At 44.1% G+C, this 16,650-nt stretch overlaps 1 protein-coding gene and 1 long non-coding RNA gene across 6 annotated transcripts in view; one reads left to right on the forward strand and one right to left on the reverse strand.

Annotated features, from left to right (window-relative positions):
* RP1 (RP1 axonemal microtubule associated) overlaps positions 1–16,650 on the forward strand; it is a 542,476-nt gene that overhangs the window by 225,049 nt on the left and 300,777 nt on the right. For all 4 annotated transcript variants that reach the window (XM_068237387.1, XM_068237386.1, XM_068237388.1 and 1 more), the window contains one exon: positions 277–363. In XM_068237387.1, coding sequence (XP_068093488.1) covers positions 277–363 — 87 coding nt within the window. The remainder of the gene's footprint in view (positions 1–276; positions 364–16,650) is intronic.
* Positions 1–16,650, reverse strand: part of LOC137518923 (uncharacterized) — a 47,742-nt gene that overhangs the window by 21,991 nt on the left and 9,101 nt on the right. The window lies entirely within an intron of this gene.

The following is a 16,650-nucleotide window of genomic DNA, read 5'->3' on the forward strand; positions in this document are numbered from 1 at the left end:
ATGTGACGTGATCCGCAGGGACATCAGAAGGGCATAGACTGCACTGTCTGATGTCCCCCATCCATGCACTGTGATTCGCCTCGGCCTTGTAATGCCCTGTGATCTCCATTCCTTGTAATTAATGAAATCACAATCGCATTGGAGCAAAAGTTCCATGCGTTGCATCAGCACTTCTGTTTACCAATGAGATCAAATGGAGAAGGGGTCTTAGGGTTTGTTTTTATTTTTATATATATTACGAAGACAAAACAAATTCACTTTATTTTGTATTCATAGGTTGAAATAGAAAACATTGGAGAAATATACAAGATTCGGATAGAACATGATGGGACCGGGGATTCCCCTGAATGGAAGCTGAAAAGGGTAATGTGACCGTTTTTAAAGAAATTTTAATATTTAAAGAGGACCAGAACTCTTGCACAGGACAGAAGGAAAACATAGAGAAATGCACCCTGTATGTATTTAGAGAGTTTAATGTCTAATTAGCTGACAGCTGAGAGGTCAAATTACACTGACACTGGTGATTAATCACAGATGAACAGGGGTTCATCTGTGATTAATCACTAGTGTAATCACCAGTGTAATTTGACCTCTCAGCTGTCAGCTAATTGGTAAACACAGGATGTTAACAATATGTCTGCTTCCATGAAAGTAGGAAGTAGCCACACTGCGGACGTATTGCAGGATTTGTATCAGCGGTAACAAATAAATGTTTTGCTTTAAAAGGCTATTATGCTGTTACTTATCTTTTAGGCCTCTTTTGCAGTAGGACGTTGCGTTTTGATGCAACTTTAAAGTCGCTACGCAAATTACAACGCAACGCCCCAAAAAAGTCTCACCGCAACTTAATGCCCCGTTATCGTCGCATACAGTAGAGCATACAGGCAATGAAAACTATGCTTCCAAGTCATTACTGAGCATGTGCAAACAGTCTAATGCAGCTCATAATAACATGTACTGTGAACAGGGCATTGATTTTTCATTTCAGTGAGTTATTCTGCGTCAAATGTTGTTTTAACGTGCAACTTTAACGTTGCGCTGCAAAGAGGCCTTAGAACAGAGAGGAAGTTCTGAGTTCAGGTCCACTTTAAGTATTGCTGATGGTAGAAGGTTTCAGTGCCATCAAATAACACCAAAGACCAATGTGGCAGTTTGATCAAAATATTCCAACTCATTTCAAGCATTTCTCTGCTGACAAAACATTAAAATGTTAATTAAATTGAAGAGGACAATCATAATTCAGGCTCTAATTTTTAGTTAAATTTAATTAAATTGTCTAGATTAGAAAATTGAATATCTGGATTGCCCTGTGGACACCATAAGGGTCATAAAAGGATTCACACCTTAACATAGAGTACTCAGTTAATTCACACTGAAATTTGTACCACAAGAAAAGCCCACCTACTGAAAAAGCTATGCAAATACCGTTGGTTTTTATATTTCACACCGCCACATACAGCATGCATGCCAACTTTATTTACATAGTTTTACTCATGCCAGATTTCTAATAATGAAAAAACCTAATGTGGTGACCTCATCACTAATTTTATCTCTTAAATTACACTTTATACCAACATGAAAACTCACACTAAGGGCTTGTTCACAAAGGTTTGTGCGCGTTAACTAATGACTTTGCGCTCCTCGTGCATAGCGAGTCTCACGCCCGTGCGCGGAGGAAGAATAAGGAAGCAACTCTGCGTTAGGCGGTCGCTGAGTGGTTAAAAGTGACAGTCAATTTATGCTTAGAAATAATTAATTCTTTTAGCTCAACTTCATATTGCTAGAATTATTGATAAACATTAGTTACATTTTCTTACTAAGCTTCTGTGCCTAACAATACACAATAACTCCACAATGATCCTAACAGGGCCATACCTACTGCTAGTCGCTAAGTTAGTGCAAGTGAGAAAAATGTGAGAGAAGTGCTGCTGCTTTGTGCAGCTATTTATACATGCAGGAAAAGGAAAATACCTGGGCAGCCTGTACTGAGTAGAGTTTTATTTGTGAGTGTATTAAACAATGTAATTACAGTTATGCGCAAAATGTATTACGGTTTTGTCAGTAAGTTGCGATTTTCAATGCAATATTATTATTATGTGAAGTTTGAACTCAACACTAGGAGTGCATAGCTCATGCATGCACCTCACCCCAACTGGAACCAGCCAGAGCTGTGATTGGGGGCTACAGCAACAGCATAGAGGAGAGGCCGGCACAATAAGGGGCCACCTAAGAGAATTAGCAGTTATGCATCACTTTTAAAGTTTTCCTCGCCTCAGGTACACTTTAAAGAGTAACTGTTATCCATTATATGCCCCCCCCCCCAAAAAAAAATACATGTGTAAGTAGATAAATACTTGCTCTACTTACGTAACAGATGTATTGCACTGTCCACATTTTGGATGTCATATATTTTTCTATTTTTACACAAGAATATCCCCCCCTGGCAGTGGCCATCTTGTGCCCTCCAGGGTAAAGAATCCCCCCGATCCTCCTTCTCCCCACACTAATTCTGAGCACAGCGGGGAGGATAAATGCAGCAGGCACAGACTCACCTACTAATGGATCCAAGAGCTGCCGTCTCCATCTATTCTCTGCACTACTGCTGGCAGTAGTGCAGAGAGTATAGAAGGCAACTGCAGCGCCTGGAACCTTTATTAGGCGAGTCTGTGTGTGCCGCCTTTATCCTTCCCCAATGTTCAGCGTGGGCAGAGCGGGAATGCGGCGGGCTGCAGATGCGACAGGCGTGCAGAGAGGGGGCAGACATGCCACTGGAGGAGGGGGCCCGAGGACAGTTAAAGGAGATGGCCTCTAGCCCCCCTCCCTGTGCCCTAACAGCAGCTGCGACATCCACCATGAAGGGGAGACCAGGTAGCCAATCACAGAGGAGAGAGGTGAGTGACAGAGGCTTCAGCCAATCAGGCTGATTCAGCATGCCTGTCACTTCTCTTTTGCGTCTGTGTACAAGTATAGAGCCTGGGGGCATGGGGAGAGAAAACCTGATTGGAAAAAAAGTAAGATTAATTTTAAACTTCTAAATTTGCCTGGTTAGCACCCTTTTTAGCCATGTAACAGCCTGCAATAGAAAATTGATTGTGTATTTTATGCCAAACAGTTACTCTTTAATACAATACAATAACATTTCTATAGCGCTTTTCTCCCATAGGACTCAAAGCGCTTAGGCTCTCTCAGATTCAGTAATTGGTAGTAGGATGAAGTATTCACACAACAAAAGTTATATTTATGCAAATGCCAAACTGAACAGGTGGGTTTTCAGTCTGGATTTAAACACGTCCAGGGATGGGGCTGTCCTGATCTGTTGAGGTAAAGAGTTCCAAAATGTAGGGGCAGCATGACAGAAGGCTCTGGGACCAAAAGATGCCAAGTGGACTCTGGGTATGACTAGATTATTAGAACTTGTGGATCTGAGAATGCGGGGATTGCTACGCAGCTGCAACATATCTTTCATATATCCAGGGCCCAGATTATTCAGGGATTTAAATGTCAGTAGGCCCGATCTTGAATAGGACCCTCCATTCTATAATTGGAAATAATTTTGTTATACGTTTGGGATTTTGCAAATTTTCACAAATTTCTGTGGCAGGATTACCGATGTTTTGTGTTTTTCGAGAGTTTTTACATCATAAAGAAAAATGTGTTTTCTTTAACCGTATTGCGCAAATGCTATTAAGTATATTCGATAATATTTTCTCGAAAATAGACAACAGCATTTTTGATGTGAAAATCACAAGTTGTTGAAAATTTGCAAGCAACTTACTTTAGTTAATGATAAAATTCAATGCACAACTAATAGATGCAGGCAGTATTGTGAATGTGTTTGCTGAGTATTGTGAAACTATAGGCCAAGAAGCTCTGAGATTATCTGCTCCGTGACTCATGATGTGTGTACATTGCAGCCTGTGTACACTGCAGAGATGAATGAAGGCCATGATGTGCTTTGAAGTTGAAGTGCTGAGTGAAGGCACCAGTGTGTCCTTTGGCATAACCAGTTCAAACATCCCCAGCACACAGGAAGGGATGCTGACAGGAAATCCCATTCTTTTATTCTGAGATGTGGGGTGTGCTGAAGTAAGCTCAGTTTGCTGTGAGGTAAATGGGGGCGTGGCAGTTCATTTGTACCTATTGGAATGATGAAAAGGGAACGCCCATCGAGCAGAGACATTCTGTATCCCTTCTAGAAACTAATTTGTCCAGGTCAAAAAGAGAAGCTATTGATGTCCAAACAAAAGAAATCAATCCAGCAAATGAAGAGCGATTCACCCACAATGTTATGCCGTGTACTGTAGGCAACGCTACACTCTCATCCCAGTGTTTGTGGCGTTATCTCATTGTACAGGACGTTACAGCAGCCTTTGTTATAGCGCGTATCGCTTGCTCAGTTCTTGAACTGCATGGCTATGTTGAAGAATATATCGTGTAAGCTTGAATAACTCATTGGTAATGTTAAGGGAATGTGATCAGGATAAAAACTGCCGAAATTCTGGGACCGAATACCCCTTCAGGAATACAGCACAAAGCCGAATTTTGCTCCATTCTTCAGTAAAGAAAGGACTTAACCTGCTTAGGCAGTCAGTGCGGAGGGGAGAATATAAAGCACGACTGTGCAATGTTATTATCCCTGTGCTCGCTCCCAATCCTTCATGGCAATAAGGCTGCTATTGTTCTGTAATCCAGCCTGCCAGAAGACAGTTTCATGAGCAATAAAGAAGAGCTGTAGAGACTTACAGGACCCGGCATATTCGTGAGAGGGTTGGTAGGGACAAAGCAGAATATATTCTCTGAGATTAAATCTGCCGGGTGAGAATTAGGCCCATTTTGTAACATTATCCAGGTTTAGGAATGCTCAGCTAAACCAAGCCTAGTTTAATAGAACCCGTCATGGTAGAATATTGGCATTGCACTTTAGAAGTTGTGTATCTTTTGGTTCTCAAGCTTAGCCTAACCTACTGAGACAATGAAATGCATGCTGCCACTCTCAGATTTCTCGAATTGCATAGATATTTCTGAGGCAGGCAGCACACAAAGCAACAATGTCTTAAGACCCATACCCACTACACGATTTTTCAGATGATTTTTCAGACAAACAGCGTCTTATTTATTTCTGCGATGTGGGTGCAGGCGTATGATTACGCAAACAATGCTTAGCGATGTGCAATGGTAAGGACCAGGGCCGGCCCGCTCATGAGGCGGGGTGAAACTTTTGCCTCAGGCGGCAAATTTCCAGGGGCGGCACCCGCCCGTCCGTGGGTGCTGGGAGCCGGCCGCCGAGCTGGAGGGGTAGCTGGCAGGACGGGGGTATTGGGCCAGCGGCGGGGAGGGGGGTCGGACCCCCCCTCCCTCGCCTGGGTCCCCCGTCCTCCGCTCCCCTCCAGCCTTAAAAAAGAAGCAGCCGCTATGTGTAAGAGGAACGGGCGGGGAGGACTCACCTCTTCCTCGTTCCAGCGTGCGTTCCACTGACGTCACTTCCTGCAATTTTTTAAAAATTTGCCTCAGGCGGCAAAAAGTCTAGGGCCGGCCCGGGTAAGGACCATCACTGTGGATCAGTTCTTGAAGATCCCCGACGTCTCACTCGCGCAAAGTACCATGATTGCTTGAACTCGCTTGATCGCTTGAACTCCTGGAAGTGAAGTGGACACCTGAAGTGAGTATGTAGCTTTAAGCTACATATGCTAGCTAGATTTGCATTGCTAGACATGATCATTCATGATCCTTTTGGGTGATTTCACACATCCTCTAAAAGTACTTAACGGGTACCTGAACTGACATGTGACATAAGGCCACCTATGCAATTAGCTTTTCTCCTGAGTTTTTTCATAGGAGATATTTCACACCTTGTCAATAAAATACTTTTGAGCCACTAACAAGCAAGAAAATTCTCGAAATAACTTTGATATTTATATTTTTACCTCCTCAAAACAGATAATAGATAAAAAGGTCAATAGTTCATATATTGTGGCTCTAAACTGTGTCAGACTGTGTGAAAGACTGTGTCATTCAGCTGAGATAAAAAAAATAATACTATTCTATTTTAGCTTTGAAACAGAAAATAACTAAATATTGCAATTTGGTTTGTGATCTTCCAGATTTTAGGATTCGACCGCCCGGTAGGCAAATAACAAAACCTGTGGTCATGAAGAATAAGGGACACTAAAAACCAAAAATAGCTAAGAGCTGTGAACTCGTAGTTCACAATACAAGTACTTTTCTAAGCACCAGTGATTTGAAAAGTGCTTGTTAACATCACCATAGGATTACACTGCACTAGCGCCAATCGTCACACTCCTGGTGTGAACCAAATGCTTACACACTGCATTTAACTCAAATTTCATTTTTGAGTCAGGTATAGAACCCATATTTATGGCAGGAAAAGCTATTGTATATAAAGTAAATGAATAGCTCCGAAGACTCTAAGTCTAGGTATGTGGATCCAGATGATTAATTAAGTACTGCCTTTTTATTAAAGCAGTATATAAGACTAGGAAGCATGTCAGGAAATTTGATAAAGTGAGGAAATTGTGAGTTGAATTCCAACTCACTCTTACAGTAGTTAATTAAGTAACTGTCAGAATACAGCAGAGTGGCAAATATATTAGAGAGATTCACAGGGACAAGCTGTAGGTATGAGACGTGCCTTGGGAAGTTTATTGGTTATAGTTTATTTCTTTTCTAATGAACAAGTTGATTACTCTTCAGTGACACTGGGGGCCGTGACTAATGGAGGTTATGCACAGTGTAAGGCACTTGTACTTTATGTTCTTGTTCATGTTTTTATCAATCCCTTTCTTACGTTTGGCTTTTAAACAGAAATATTGTAATCCTTTAAGTCAATAAAGAAAAGTATCCACAATTGCTTGAACTCCTAGTAATAATCACTGCTGCTTTTTAATGTAGGTGAGAGCTTACAGCCCTCAACTTGGTCAAATCACTAAATTAGCAGTTGTATGCAAAGGCGTATGTATCTACAGAAAAATGCGCCTATGGCAAACACTGAAATCAGACCTGGGGGCTGATTTCAGTGTTTGCCATAGTGAAGGATGGCCTGTAAGAATGGAGTATTGCAATAGGTCAGCCTATAAATATTCCCCAAATAACAGCTTGTTTACGTAAAAGATGTAACCATGCAGCAGAATGTCCCACAGATTATTATTTCGTATTTATATAGCGCCGACATCTTCAGCAGCGCTGTACAGCGTATATAGACTTGCCACTTAACTGTCCCTCAGAGGGGCTCACAATCTAATACCTACCATAGTCTATATATATATAATGTAGTGTATGCATTGTAGTCTAGGGCCAATTTAGGGGAAGCCAATTAACTTATCTGTATGTTTTTGGGATGTGGGAGGAAACCAGAGTGCCCGGAGGAAACCCACGCAGACACAGTGAGAACATACAAACTCCTTGCAGAAGTTGACCTGGCTGGGATTCGAACCAGGAATTCAGCAGTGCAAGGCAAGAGCGCTAACCACTACGCCACCGTGCTGCCCAGATAAAAACTAGTATCTGCATGGAGAACACCAGGGATGATATGGAGCAGTGCCCCCAGTAAAAAAGGCGCCTATGGCACATGCCATACCTGCACCCCTGTAAGATAAGGTTGTATGACTTCAATAAGTGTTCACACTCCTATCATAGTTTTTTTTTTTCAAAACCTGGTGAAAGACTTCTTTGGGTTGCTAATACTAGCTGATGTTTGATGGATTGACCAAGTGTAGTTGAAGCCAATGAGCTGATTTAAATCTTAAAAAAAAAAAAATAAAGTCTGCGTGTGATAACAACTTTGTCGGTTACCCAGGCAGCAGCAGAATTCTGGCCAGAAGCCCACTTGGTGTGTGGAGTGGTGTGAAAGGCTGAGGGTACCCTCCCACCGGTCATAGGGATTTTCACAAGCGTTTTTTGCAAAAGCAAGTCTGGGGCTAAGTTCACAGTGCGCCAATAAAGTTGCACATTAAGACAACATTTAACGCAGAATAACGCACTGCAATGAAAAATCAATTCAAAGTGCAGATGTTGCGTTGGTGTCTAACGCTGCACGTTAAGGGAAAGTACTGCATGCTGTGCGTTATACACGTTCTTAGCTGTGTTAGACTGTTTGTGTTTGCACATGCTTAGTACTGACTTGAAAGCATACTTTTTATTGCCTGTATTTTCTACTGTACGCGTCGGTAACACTGCGTTGCGACTTTTTAGGCGCGTTGCAACTTTAACATTGCATCAAACTGCAATGTCCCACTCTGATTCTAGCCTGAATGTGCGAATTTTCGCCTGCAATTTTGACTATTTTCCTATGCGTTGTGAGTGTAAAAATGTGCAATGGATCGCAGGGGGCGGGCTGGTATGTGCCTGTGGACCAGATCAGAGATGTAGGTCGGGCAGGTCTTGTGCACTGATTTTTAGGCCAAGAACAGGATTTTGAAATTGATCCTAAAGCTGATGGGGAGCCAATGTAGTTATCTACTTATATATGTGTTTTTTTTCCTGGCATAGCGTGACCGACCCTGCTGCTTTAATGATAACAGTGATTTTGAAAAAGCAAATTTGTGCCTCTTATCAGCTCCTGAATGTGTAACCTGCAGGCAAACATGGACTCGCAATAGACCTCTCTCATGCCAGGATGTAGCAGCTGAGAGGAAGTCTGCTATGATACTTGGCCTGATCATCTGGTGATAGCAGCAGCTACTGTAGTATTGCTTGCTTCTCTGCAGGATCCACACACAACCTACGCATATGGCTTATTTCTAGCGGGCATCTGTTCAGGTGACAAGAGAAGGTTCTTCTCCCAAAACCAGCCACTCATGTCATCCATGGAGGACCATCATGAGATCCTCATACTCTTTCCAACACAAACACTTTGTTTGGACTTAATATACATTGTTATGTTGTGTGGGGTGGGGGGGTTGGGGGTTAAGAAAAGAAAATTGCTTATGAACTGCAAATATTTATCTCCACTTATTTACTTCCTGACTAGAGCAGCACAACTGCAGCTTGATAGCAAGAATCACTTTGCATAACAAATGATACCATCTGGCTGCCTTAAATGTGTGTACTTTAGGAATATCAGAACGGAATAGAACTTAAGTCATTTTAATTATGCCCACATGATTTTTTTGCCATATGTTCTATTGTATTTTCTACAGTCCATTTGATTACCACATGCCATAAATCTCGCATGATAATTTGAAGGGTGTCAATGAATTCCCTTCACTGGTGGAAGCAATTATAAAAAAAGGCTTTTCTTTCCCGCCAAGCCAACACTTTAATTGCTTTATTCACCTGTCACTTTTTTGAACTTATAAAGTGTTGAGAATGTCTCTGTTATGCACAACTTATCCTTATCATACTTGTGTTCAGTGGCGGACACAGCCAGCAGTGGGCCCCTGTGCAAAATTGTAATTGTGGGCCCCCTATGAGCTACGCGCGCCGCGGCAAAATATGGGCGTGGCTACAACCTGCGGCGCGCAAAGCGCGCCGCGGCAAAAATTAGTGGATAGAGCCTGCGTCGCGTAGCGCCGCGGCAAAAAAATGGGCGTGGCAATGACCGGATGAGGGCGGAGCTAACTGTAACTTAAAGCGAACCCGGGGTGAGGGTTTATTTCCTTTTAAACAATACTAGTTGCCTGGCGGCCCTGCTGATCTATTTGGCTGCAGTAATAAACTGAATTACACCAGCAACAAGCATGCAGCTAATCTTCTCAGTTCTGACAATATTGTCAGAAACCCCTGACCTGCTGCATGCTTGTTCAGGGTCTATGGTTGAAAGAATAAGAGGCAGAGGACCAGCACGGCAGCCAGGCAACTGGTATTGCTTAAAAGGAGAGAAATATGGCAGCCTCAATATTATTCTCACCTCAGGTTCCCTTGAAAAGTGCAACGCAAAGACAGTGGGCCCAAGTTTTGGTGACCCTTTCCCCAGAAAATTCACATAATTGTGCAGGTTTTCTCAAGAAAATACACATATATGCCCAGAAAATACGTGCAATCATGTCGGCAGATATGCCCAGAAAATACGTGCAATCATGTCGGCAGATATGCCCAGAAAATATGTGCAATCAAGTCGGCAGATATGCCCAGAAAATACGTGCAATCAAGTCGGCAGATATGCCCAGAAAATACGTGCAATCAAGTCGGCAGATATGCCCAGAAAATACGTGCAAACAAGTCGGCAGATATGCCCAGAAAATACATGCAATCAAGTCGGCAGATATGCCCAGAAAATACGTGCAAACAAGTCGGCAGATATGCCCAGAAAATACGTGCAATCATGTCGGCAGATATGCCCAGAAAATACATGCAATCATGTCGGCAGATTTGCGAAGAAAATACATGCAATCATGTGGCAGACCTGCCCAGAACATACACCTGCTAATATAAATAAAACAAAAACATTTACTCACCTGCAGCAGCAGACCTCCTGTCCCAGCCTCCATCCGGCGCGCAGCTCCCATGGGTGGTTGGGTGGATAGGTAGCCTAGTGGGTGGGTGAGTGGGTGGGTGGGTTGGTAGCCTGGTGGGTGAGTGGGTGGGTTGGTAGCCTGGTGGGTGGGTGGGTAGGTAGCCTGGTGGGTGGGTGGGTAGGTAGCCGGGTGGGTAGGTAGCCTGGTGGGTGGGTGGGTAACTAGCCCGGTAGGTAGGTAGGTAGCCCGGTGGGTGGGTAGGTAGGTAGCCTGGTGGGTGCGTGGGTAGCCGGGTGGGTGGGTAGGTAGCCTGGTGGGTGGGTTGGTAACTAGCCCGGTAGGTAGCCGGGTGGGTGGTTAGGTAGGAAGCCTAGTGGGTGGGTAGCCGGGTGGGTGGGTAGGTAGGTAGCCGGGTGGGTGGTTAGGTAGGTAGCCGGGTGGGTAGGTAGGAAGCCTGGTGGGTGGGTAGGTAGCCTGGTGGGTGGGTAGGTAGGTAGCCTGGTGGGTGGGTAGGTAGCCTGGTGGGTGGGTAGGTAGGTAGCCTGGTGGGTGGGTAGGTAGCCTGGTGGGTAGGTAGGTAGCCGGGTGGGTGGGTAGGTAGCCTGGTGGGTGGGTAGGTAGGTAGCCTGGTGGGTGGGTAGGTAGCCTGGTGGGTGGGTTGGTAACTAGCCCGGTAGGTAGCCGGGTGGGTGGTTAGGTAGGTAGCCAGGTGGGTGGTTAGGTAGGTAGCCGGGTGGGTGGTTAGGTAGGTAGCCGGGTAGCCGGGTGGGTGGGTAGGTAGCCTGGTGGGTGGGTTGGTAACTAGCCCGGTAGGTAGCCGGGTGGGTGGTTAGGTAGGTAGCCGGGTGGGTGGTTAGGTAGGTAGCCGGGTGGGTGGTTAGGTAGGTAGCCGGGTAGGTAGGTAGGTAGCCGGGTAGGTAGGTAGGTAGCCGGGTGGGTAGGTAGCCGGGTGGGTGGTTAGGTAGTTGGGTGGGTGGTTAGGTAGGAAGCCTGGTGGGTGGGTAGGTAGCCGGGTGGGTAGGTAGCCGGGTGGGTGGTTAGGTAGTTGGGTGGGTGGTTAGGTAGGAAGCCTGGTGGGTGGGTAGGTAGCCGGGTGGGTAGGTAGGTAGGAAGCCTGGTGGGTGGTTAGGTAGTCGGGTGGGTAGGTAGGAAGCCTCGTGGGTGGGTAGGTAGGTAGCCGGGTGGGTAGGTGGTTAGGTAGCCGGGTGGGTGGCTATCCGGGTGGGGGGCCCGACTCCTATCCTCCCTCCCTCCCTTCCTTCCTCACCTCGGGGGGCCCCCTCCCGATATGCGCGGCGGGAGAGCGAGCGGCAAATGCAGGAAGTCTTCAGGGCTCTCCAGGCATCCGCTAGAGGCCCAGCCGCTGAGTCTCCAATATGTCTCCAACTGGAGACATATTGGAGACCAAGCGGCTGGGCCTCTAGCGGATGCCTGGAGAGCCCTTCCTGCATTTGCCGCTCGCTCGCTCTCCCGCCGCGCATATCGGGAGGGGGCCCCCCGAGGTGAGGGAGGGAGGGAGGATAGGAGTCGGGGGGCCCCCCGGGAATAAAATAATAAAAAAAAAAAAATATATAAAAAAAAAAAAAATACTTAATGGGCCCCTGAAGAAAACGGAACTTCAGGGGCCCTCGTGCGGCGGCACGGCCTGCACGGCCGTATGTCCGCCCCTGCTTGTGTTCCTGGCTGGAAAGGTATCCACCACAAGTTGACATATAGAGGTTGATTCACTACTGATAATGTGCTCAAGCAGCACAAGTTAATACAAGCAAGTGCACACTACGCGCGGTCCTGTCAGCATAGCGTGCACGCTTAACTTATGTGCAATCCTTTGAAGTGCTGGACGATGGGATGGTAACGCGACCGCGATACTTCACTAGTGTGGCCGCTACTATGTTAGTTAATGTAGTAGCAGTCGGGCTAGTGAAGTATCGCAGTCGCACTGTCGGGCTCTCATGCCTCCTCTAAAATGTCCGCCTGAGCTGGCCGCAGCTGCGCAGTCCGCACAGATGCATGTGCGGCTGCGCAGCACTAGGGCCCCCCAATCCACGCTACAGGCTGTCTCCCCTGCTGCTGAAAGCTTTTGTTTGCTCTTTGCTACTGCTAATTAATCAATCCTTATCTGCCTGCCGTGAAATTCAGGCCCCGGAAGTAGAGCAATAAAAGCCTCTAACAAACATTTAAATATAAAGAGAAGAGGTAGAATGGATTTTTTTAAGTAATTACCCACATTGTTAATATGCACTTTTAATGTGCAATTGAGATGCCCTGGGTGCTAAAAATGGTGTTCGGCTCACTTTAAAATACAGCCCTATAGGAGCAGTGTGAGCTCTTGTGATCCATAAGAGATGTTAATTAATAGTAAGCCAGTTATGTCCTGATTCTAATGGCAACCTCCCTTGTTCATGCAGTTGCTTTTTCTCACTTCTCTCTCCCCTGGTGAGTGTTTCTCTGCCAATCAGTCACTTTGCAACTTCAGTAAAAGAATCTGTTATTATTCCACTCTGGTGTGCTTTATTTGGGGCTGCCAGTCATAACAACCTGCAGGGAATGGTGTTAGAGCTTTGCTGTCACTCAATAACATATATTGGCACAAGACACAAGAGTGACCTGACTACAGACGCAATTATACAACGCTATCAATGCCAATAAATGTGCTGGCGGGAAGTTATAGGCTAGCCATTCAGACTTTATAAATATTTTATTACAAATCAATAGCACTTTATGAATGAAATCATTATATGCAGCGTACACGGATGTCCAGCAGCCAGTGATTCCTTTGCAGCTGAATCACATATTGCATGTGCTCCCAATAAATTTATATGTATATATATATATATATATATATATATATATATATATATATATATATATATATATATATATATACAACGACACAACGAAAATGTTAATACATGCTCTTAGAATTTCTCGCTGCAACATACTACTTCTAACAGACTGGCCCCGCTCCAGTCGGTACTGAACTCAGCTGCTCGTCCAGGGGTGGCGTCAGGTGGGTGCTTTGGGTGCTGAAGCATGCCCTAAAATCCTCCAAGCACCCTATTAGCACCCCCTAAAAAAAACAGGTGCTGATTTGTGCAAGCCCGTTTCTTGCAAAACTCTGCAGGCTGTCCTTTACCCCTGAACCACGTGAGTGGTATGTTTTAATAAAGCCAATCTGTTTTTAACCCATTCGCGTTCCGTCGTTTTCACTTGAGAAATGTTCACCTCCCATTCATTAGCCTATAACTTTATCACTACTTATCACAATGAACTGATCTATATCTTGATTTTTCCGCCACCAATTAGGCTTTCTTTGGGGGGGTACATTTTGCTAAGAGCCACTTTACTATAAATGCATTTTAACAGGAAGAATAAGAAAAAAACTGAAAAAATCATTATTTCTTAGTTTTCAGCCATTATAGTTTTCAAATAATACATGCCTCCATAATTAAAACTCACGTATTGTATTTGCCCATATGTCCCAGTTATTACACCGTTAAAATTATGTCCCTATAACCATGTATGGCGACAATATTTTATTTGGAAATAAAGGTGCATTTTTTTCCGTTTTGCATCTATCACTAGTATTTACAAGTTTAAAATAAAAAAAATATAGAAATATATCATCTTTACATTGATATTTAAAAAGTTTAGACCCTTAGGTAAATATTTACATGTTTTTTTTTATTGTAATGGTTTTTTTTTTATATTAAACATTTTATTTTGGTAGTTTTGGGAGGGTGGGATGTAAACAATAGGTTTATAATGTAAATGTGTGTTCATTTCTATTTTTTTTTTTACTTTTAGTTGTAGAATTACTTTTTGGCCACAAGATGGCGGCCATGAGTTTGTTTACATGATGTCACTCTAAGCGTAACATACGCTTAGAGTGACGCATGGGGGAGGTAACAGCCAGAAAAGGCGCAGCTTCCGAGAGAAGCTGTCGCTTTTTCAGCGGTGGAGAGGAATCAGTGATCGGGCACCATAGCCCGATTCAATGATTGCCTGGCTAACTAACCGCGGGCCGGGAGCGCGCATGCACGCACGCGATCGGCCGCGGGAGTGCGCATGGTTCCTGGACGTAGTTTCTACGTCCAGGAACCAACATAGGTTAAGAACGCTGTGCAATGAAAGTTTTTTTTATTGGCATTGAGGTACATGTTGCAAGCAATGTGTCTGTAGTGACTTGGAATCAAATCCCCCAAGGAGAGGACAGGAGTGGAAAGTATTGCTACAAGGTGTGGGGAACCTGGTAATGCCCCAAAGGCGCTGTAAGGCCACTGTGATACTGGCCCACCGCTGCTGGTGAGTGCGAATTTCACAGGGTGATACTGGTGGAGGTGATAACAAGTGACTTGGCCTGACGTCTGTCCTTGGAGCGCTGTCTGGAGGTGTATAAGCTTTCGCTATACACTGACCTACTGACTTCATCATTTAAAGTGGACCTGAACTCTTGTACAGGACACAAGGAAAACAGAGAGAAATGCACCCTGTGTGTCTTTAGAGAGTAAAGACTGTCTAAATACCCCTCATCTTCATTCTTCAAGTAATCACAAGTGTCATTGGATCTCTCAGCAGTGTCAGCACCGAAATTCGGCAGTCCTTGGAAGACACAGCTAATATGTAAACACAGGGGGCCCATATGCAATTCTCTTTTTCTCCTGAGTTTTCTCCTAGGTGATATTTTCACAACTTGTCACAAAATGCATTTTAAGCCACCAGCAAGCAAGACAATAATCAAAATAAACGTGTTAGTACATTTTCACTAACTTGTGAGCACTTTTTCAAAGGTAAAATGCTGAAAAGCTAGTTTAAAGAGAAGAGGAAAATTATCACCTAGGAGATAACTCCGGTAAAAAAGTGAATTGCATAGGGCCCAGGATGTTAACCCCTTGTCTGCTTCCATGGAAACAGGAAGTAGACACACTGCAGATTTATTGCAGGACTTCTGTAAGCTGTAGCAAAGAATTGTTTTTTAAAGGTTATTATGCTGCAGCTTATCTTTTAGAGCAGAGAGGAAATCCTGAGTTCAGGTCTGCTTCAAATACAATTTCCACTTCAGTGGCTACACATGATAGGGAGGATATCCGAGTTCTTGCTCACTATAGTAGAAAATGCTTGCCAGTGTTGACTGGGGATGTTATTATTTTCATTAATATTATTATTTTCATTAATATTATTATTTTCATTAATATTATTAATATTATTATTATTATTATTATTATTATTATTATTATTATTATTTATGAGCCTTTTTATAACAGTTGTAATCAACTGTCAGCCATGCTATCGTAGAAAAAAAAGTAGATAAATACTTGCTCTATTTACATAACATATGTATTGCATTGTCCACATTTTTATTTTAGTGATTTTTCTATAGTAAAAAAGAGAAAATACTTCTTAGGATTTTCCATTTTGACTTATCTATCTTGAAGCCAGTCCTGACATAATTTCCTCCTTTACTCTGTCTGTGCCTTGCCCACCCTCCTCCCAGTCTTCAGACACTCCCACCCTCCTCCCAGTCTTCAGACACTCCCACCCAGCTCTGCAATAGGAAGTGCATTGTCATTGTGTGACTACAGTGCTGGTTTCAGATTCTCAGCATGAGAAATGTTGGCCAATCAGAGAGGAACAGAGGTGTGGGAGAGGAAAACACTTGGGAAAGAGGCTTCAGCCAATCGGGCTGCATTAGTTATGTCTGGGGGGAAAGTAAAGAAGGGAAAAAGAAAACTCAGCATGTCCTGCAACTTCCTTGGTGTGGCAGATGTACCAAATAAGAGCCAGATAAAATGGGAAATGATCTTTTATGGAGAAGGAAAGTAAGAGTGATTTTTAACTTCTGGATTGCCTGGTTAGCATCCCTATTCAGTGGCGGACACAGCCAGCAGTGGGCCCCTGTGCAAAATTGTAATTGTGGGCCCCATATGGGCGTGGTTACAACATGCGGCGCGCGAAGCGCGCCGCGCCAAAAAAATGGGCAGGGCAATGACCGGATGAGGGCGGAGCTAACTGTAACTTAAAGCGAACCCGGGGTGAGGGTTTATTTCCTTTTTAACAATACTAGTTGCCTGGCGGCCCTGCTGATCTATTTGGCTGCAGTAATAAACTGCCCCCAGAGGTGAGGGAAGGAGGGAGGATAGGAGTCGGGGGGCCCCCCGGGGGAATAAAATAATAAAAAAAAATATATAAAAAAAAAATACTTAATGGGCCCCTGAAGAAAACGGAACTTCAGGGGCCC

This window comes from Hyperolius riggenbachi, chromosome 5 (genome assembly GCF_040937935.1).
Source record: "Hyperolius riggenbachi isolate aHypRig1 chromosome 5, aHypRig1.pri, whole genome shotgun sequence".
Taxonomy (NCBI): Eukaryota; Metazoa; Chordata; class Amphibia; order Anura; family Hyperoliidae; genus Hyperolius; species Hyperolius riggenbachi.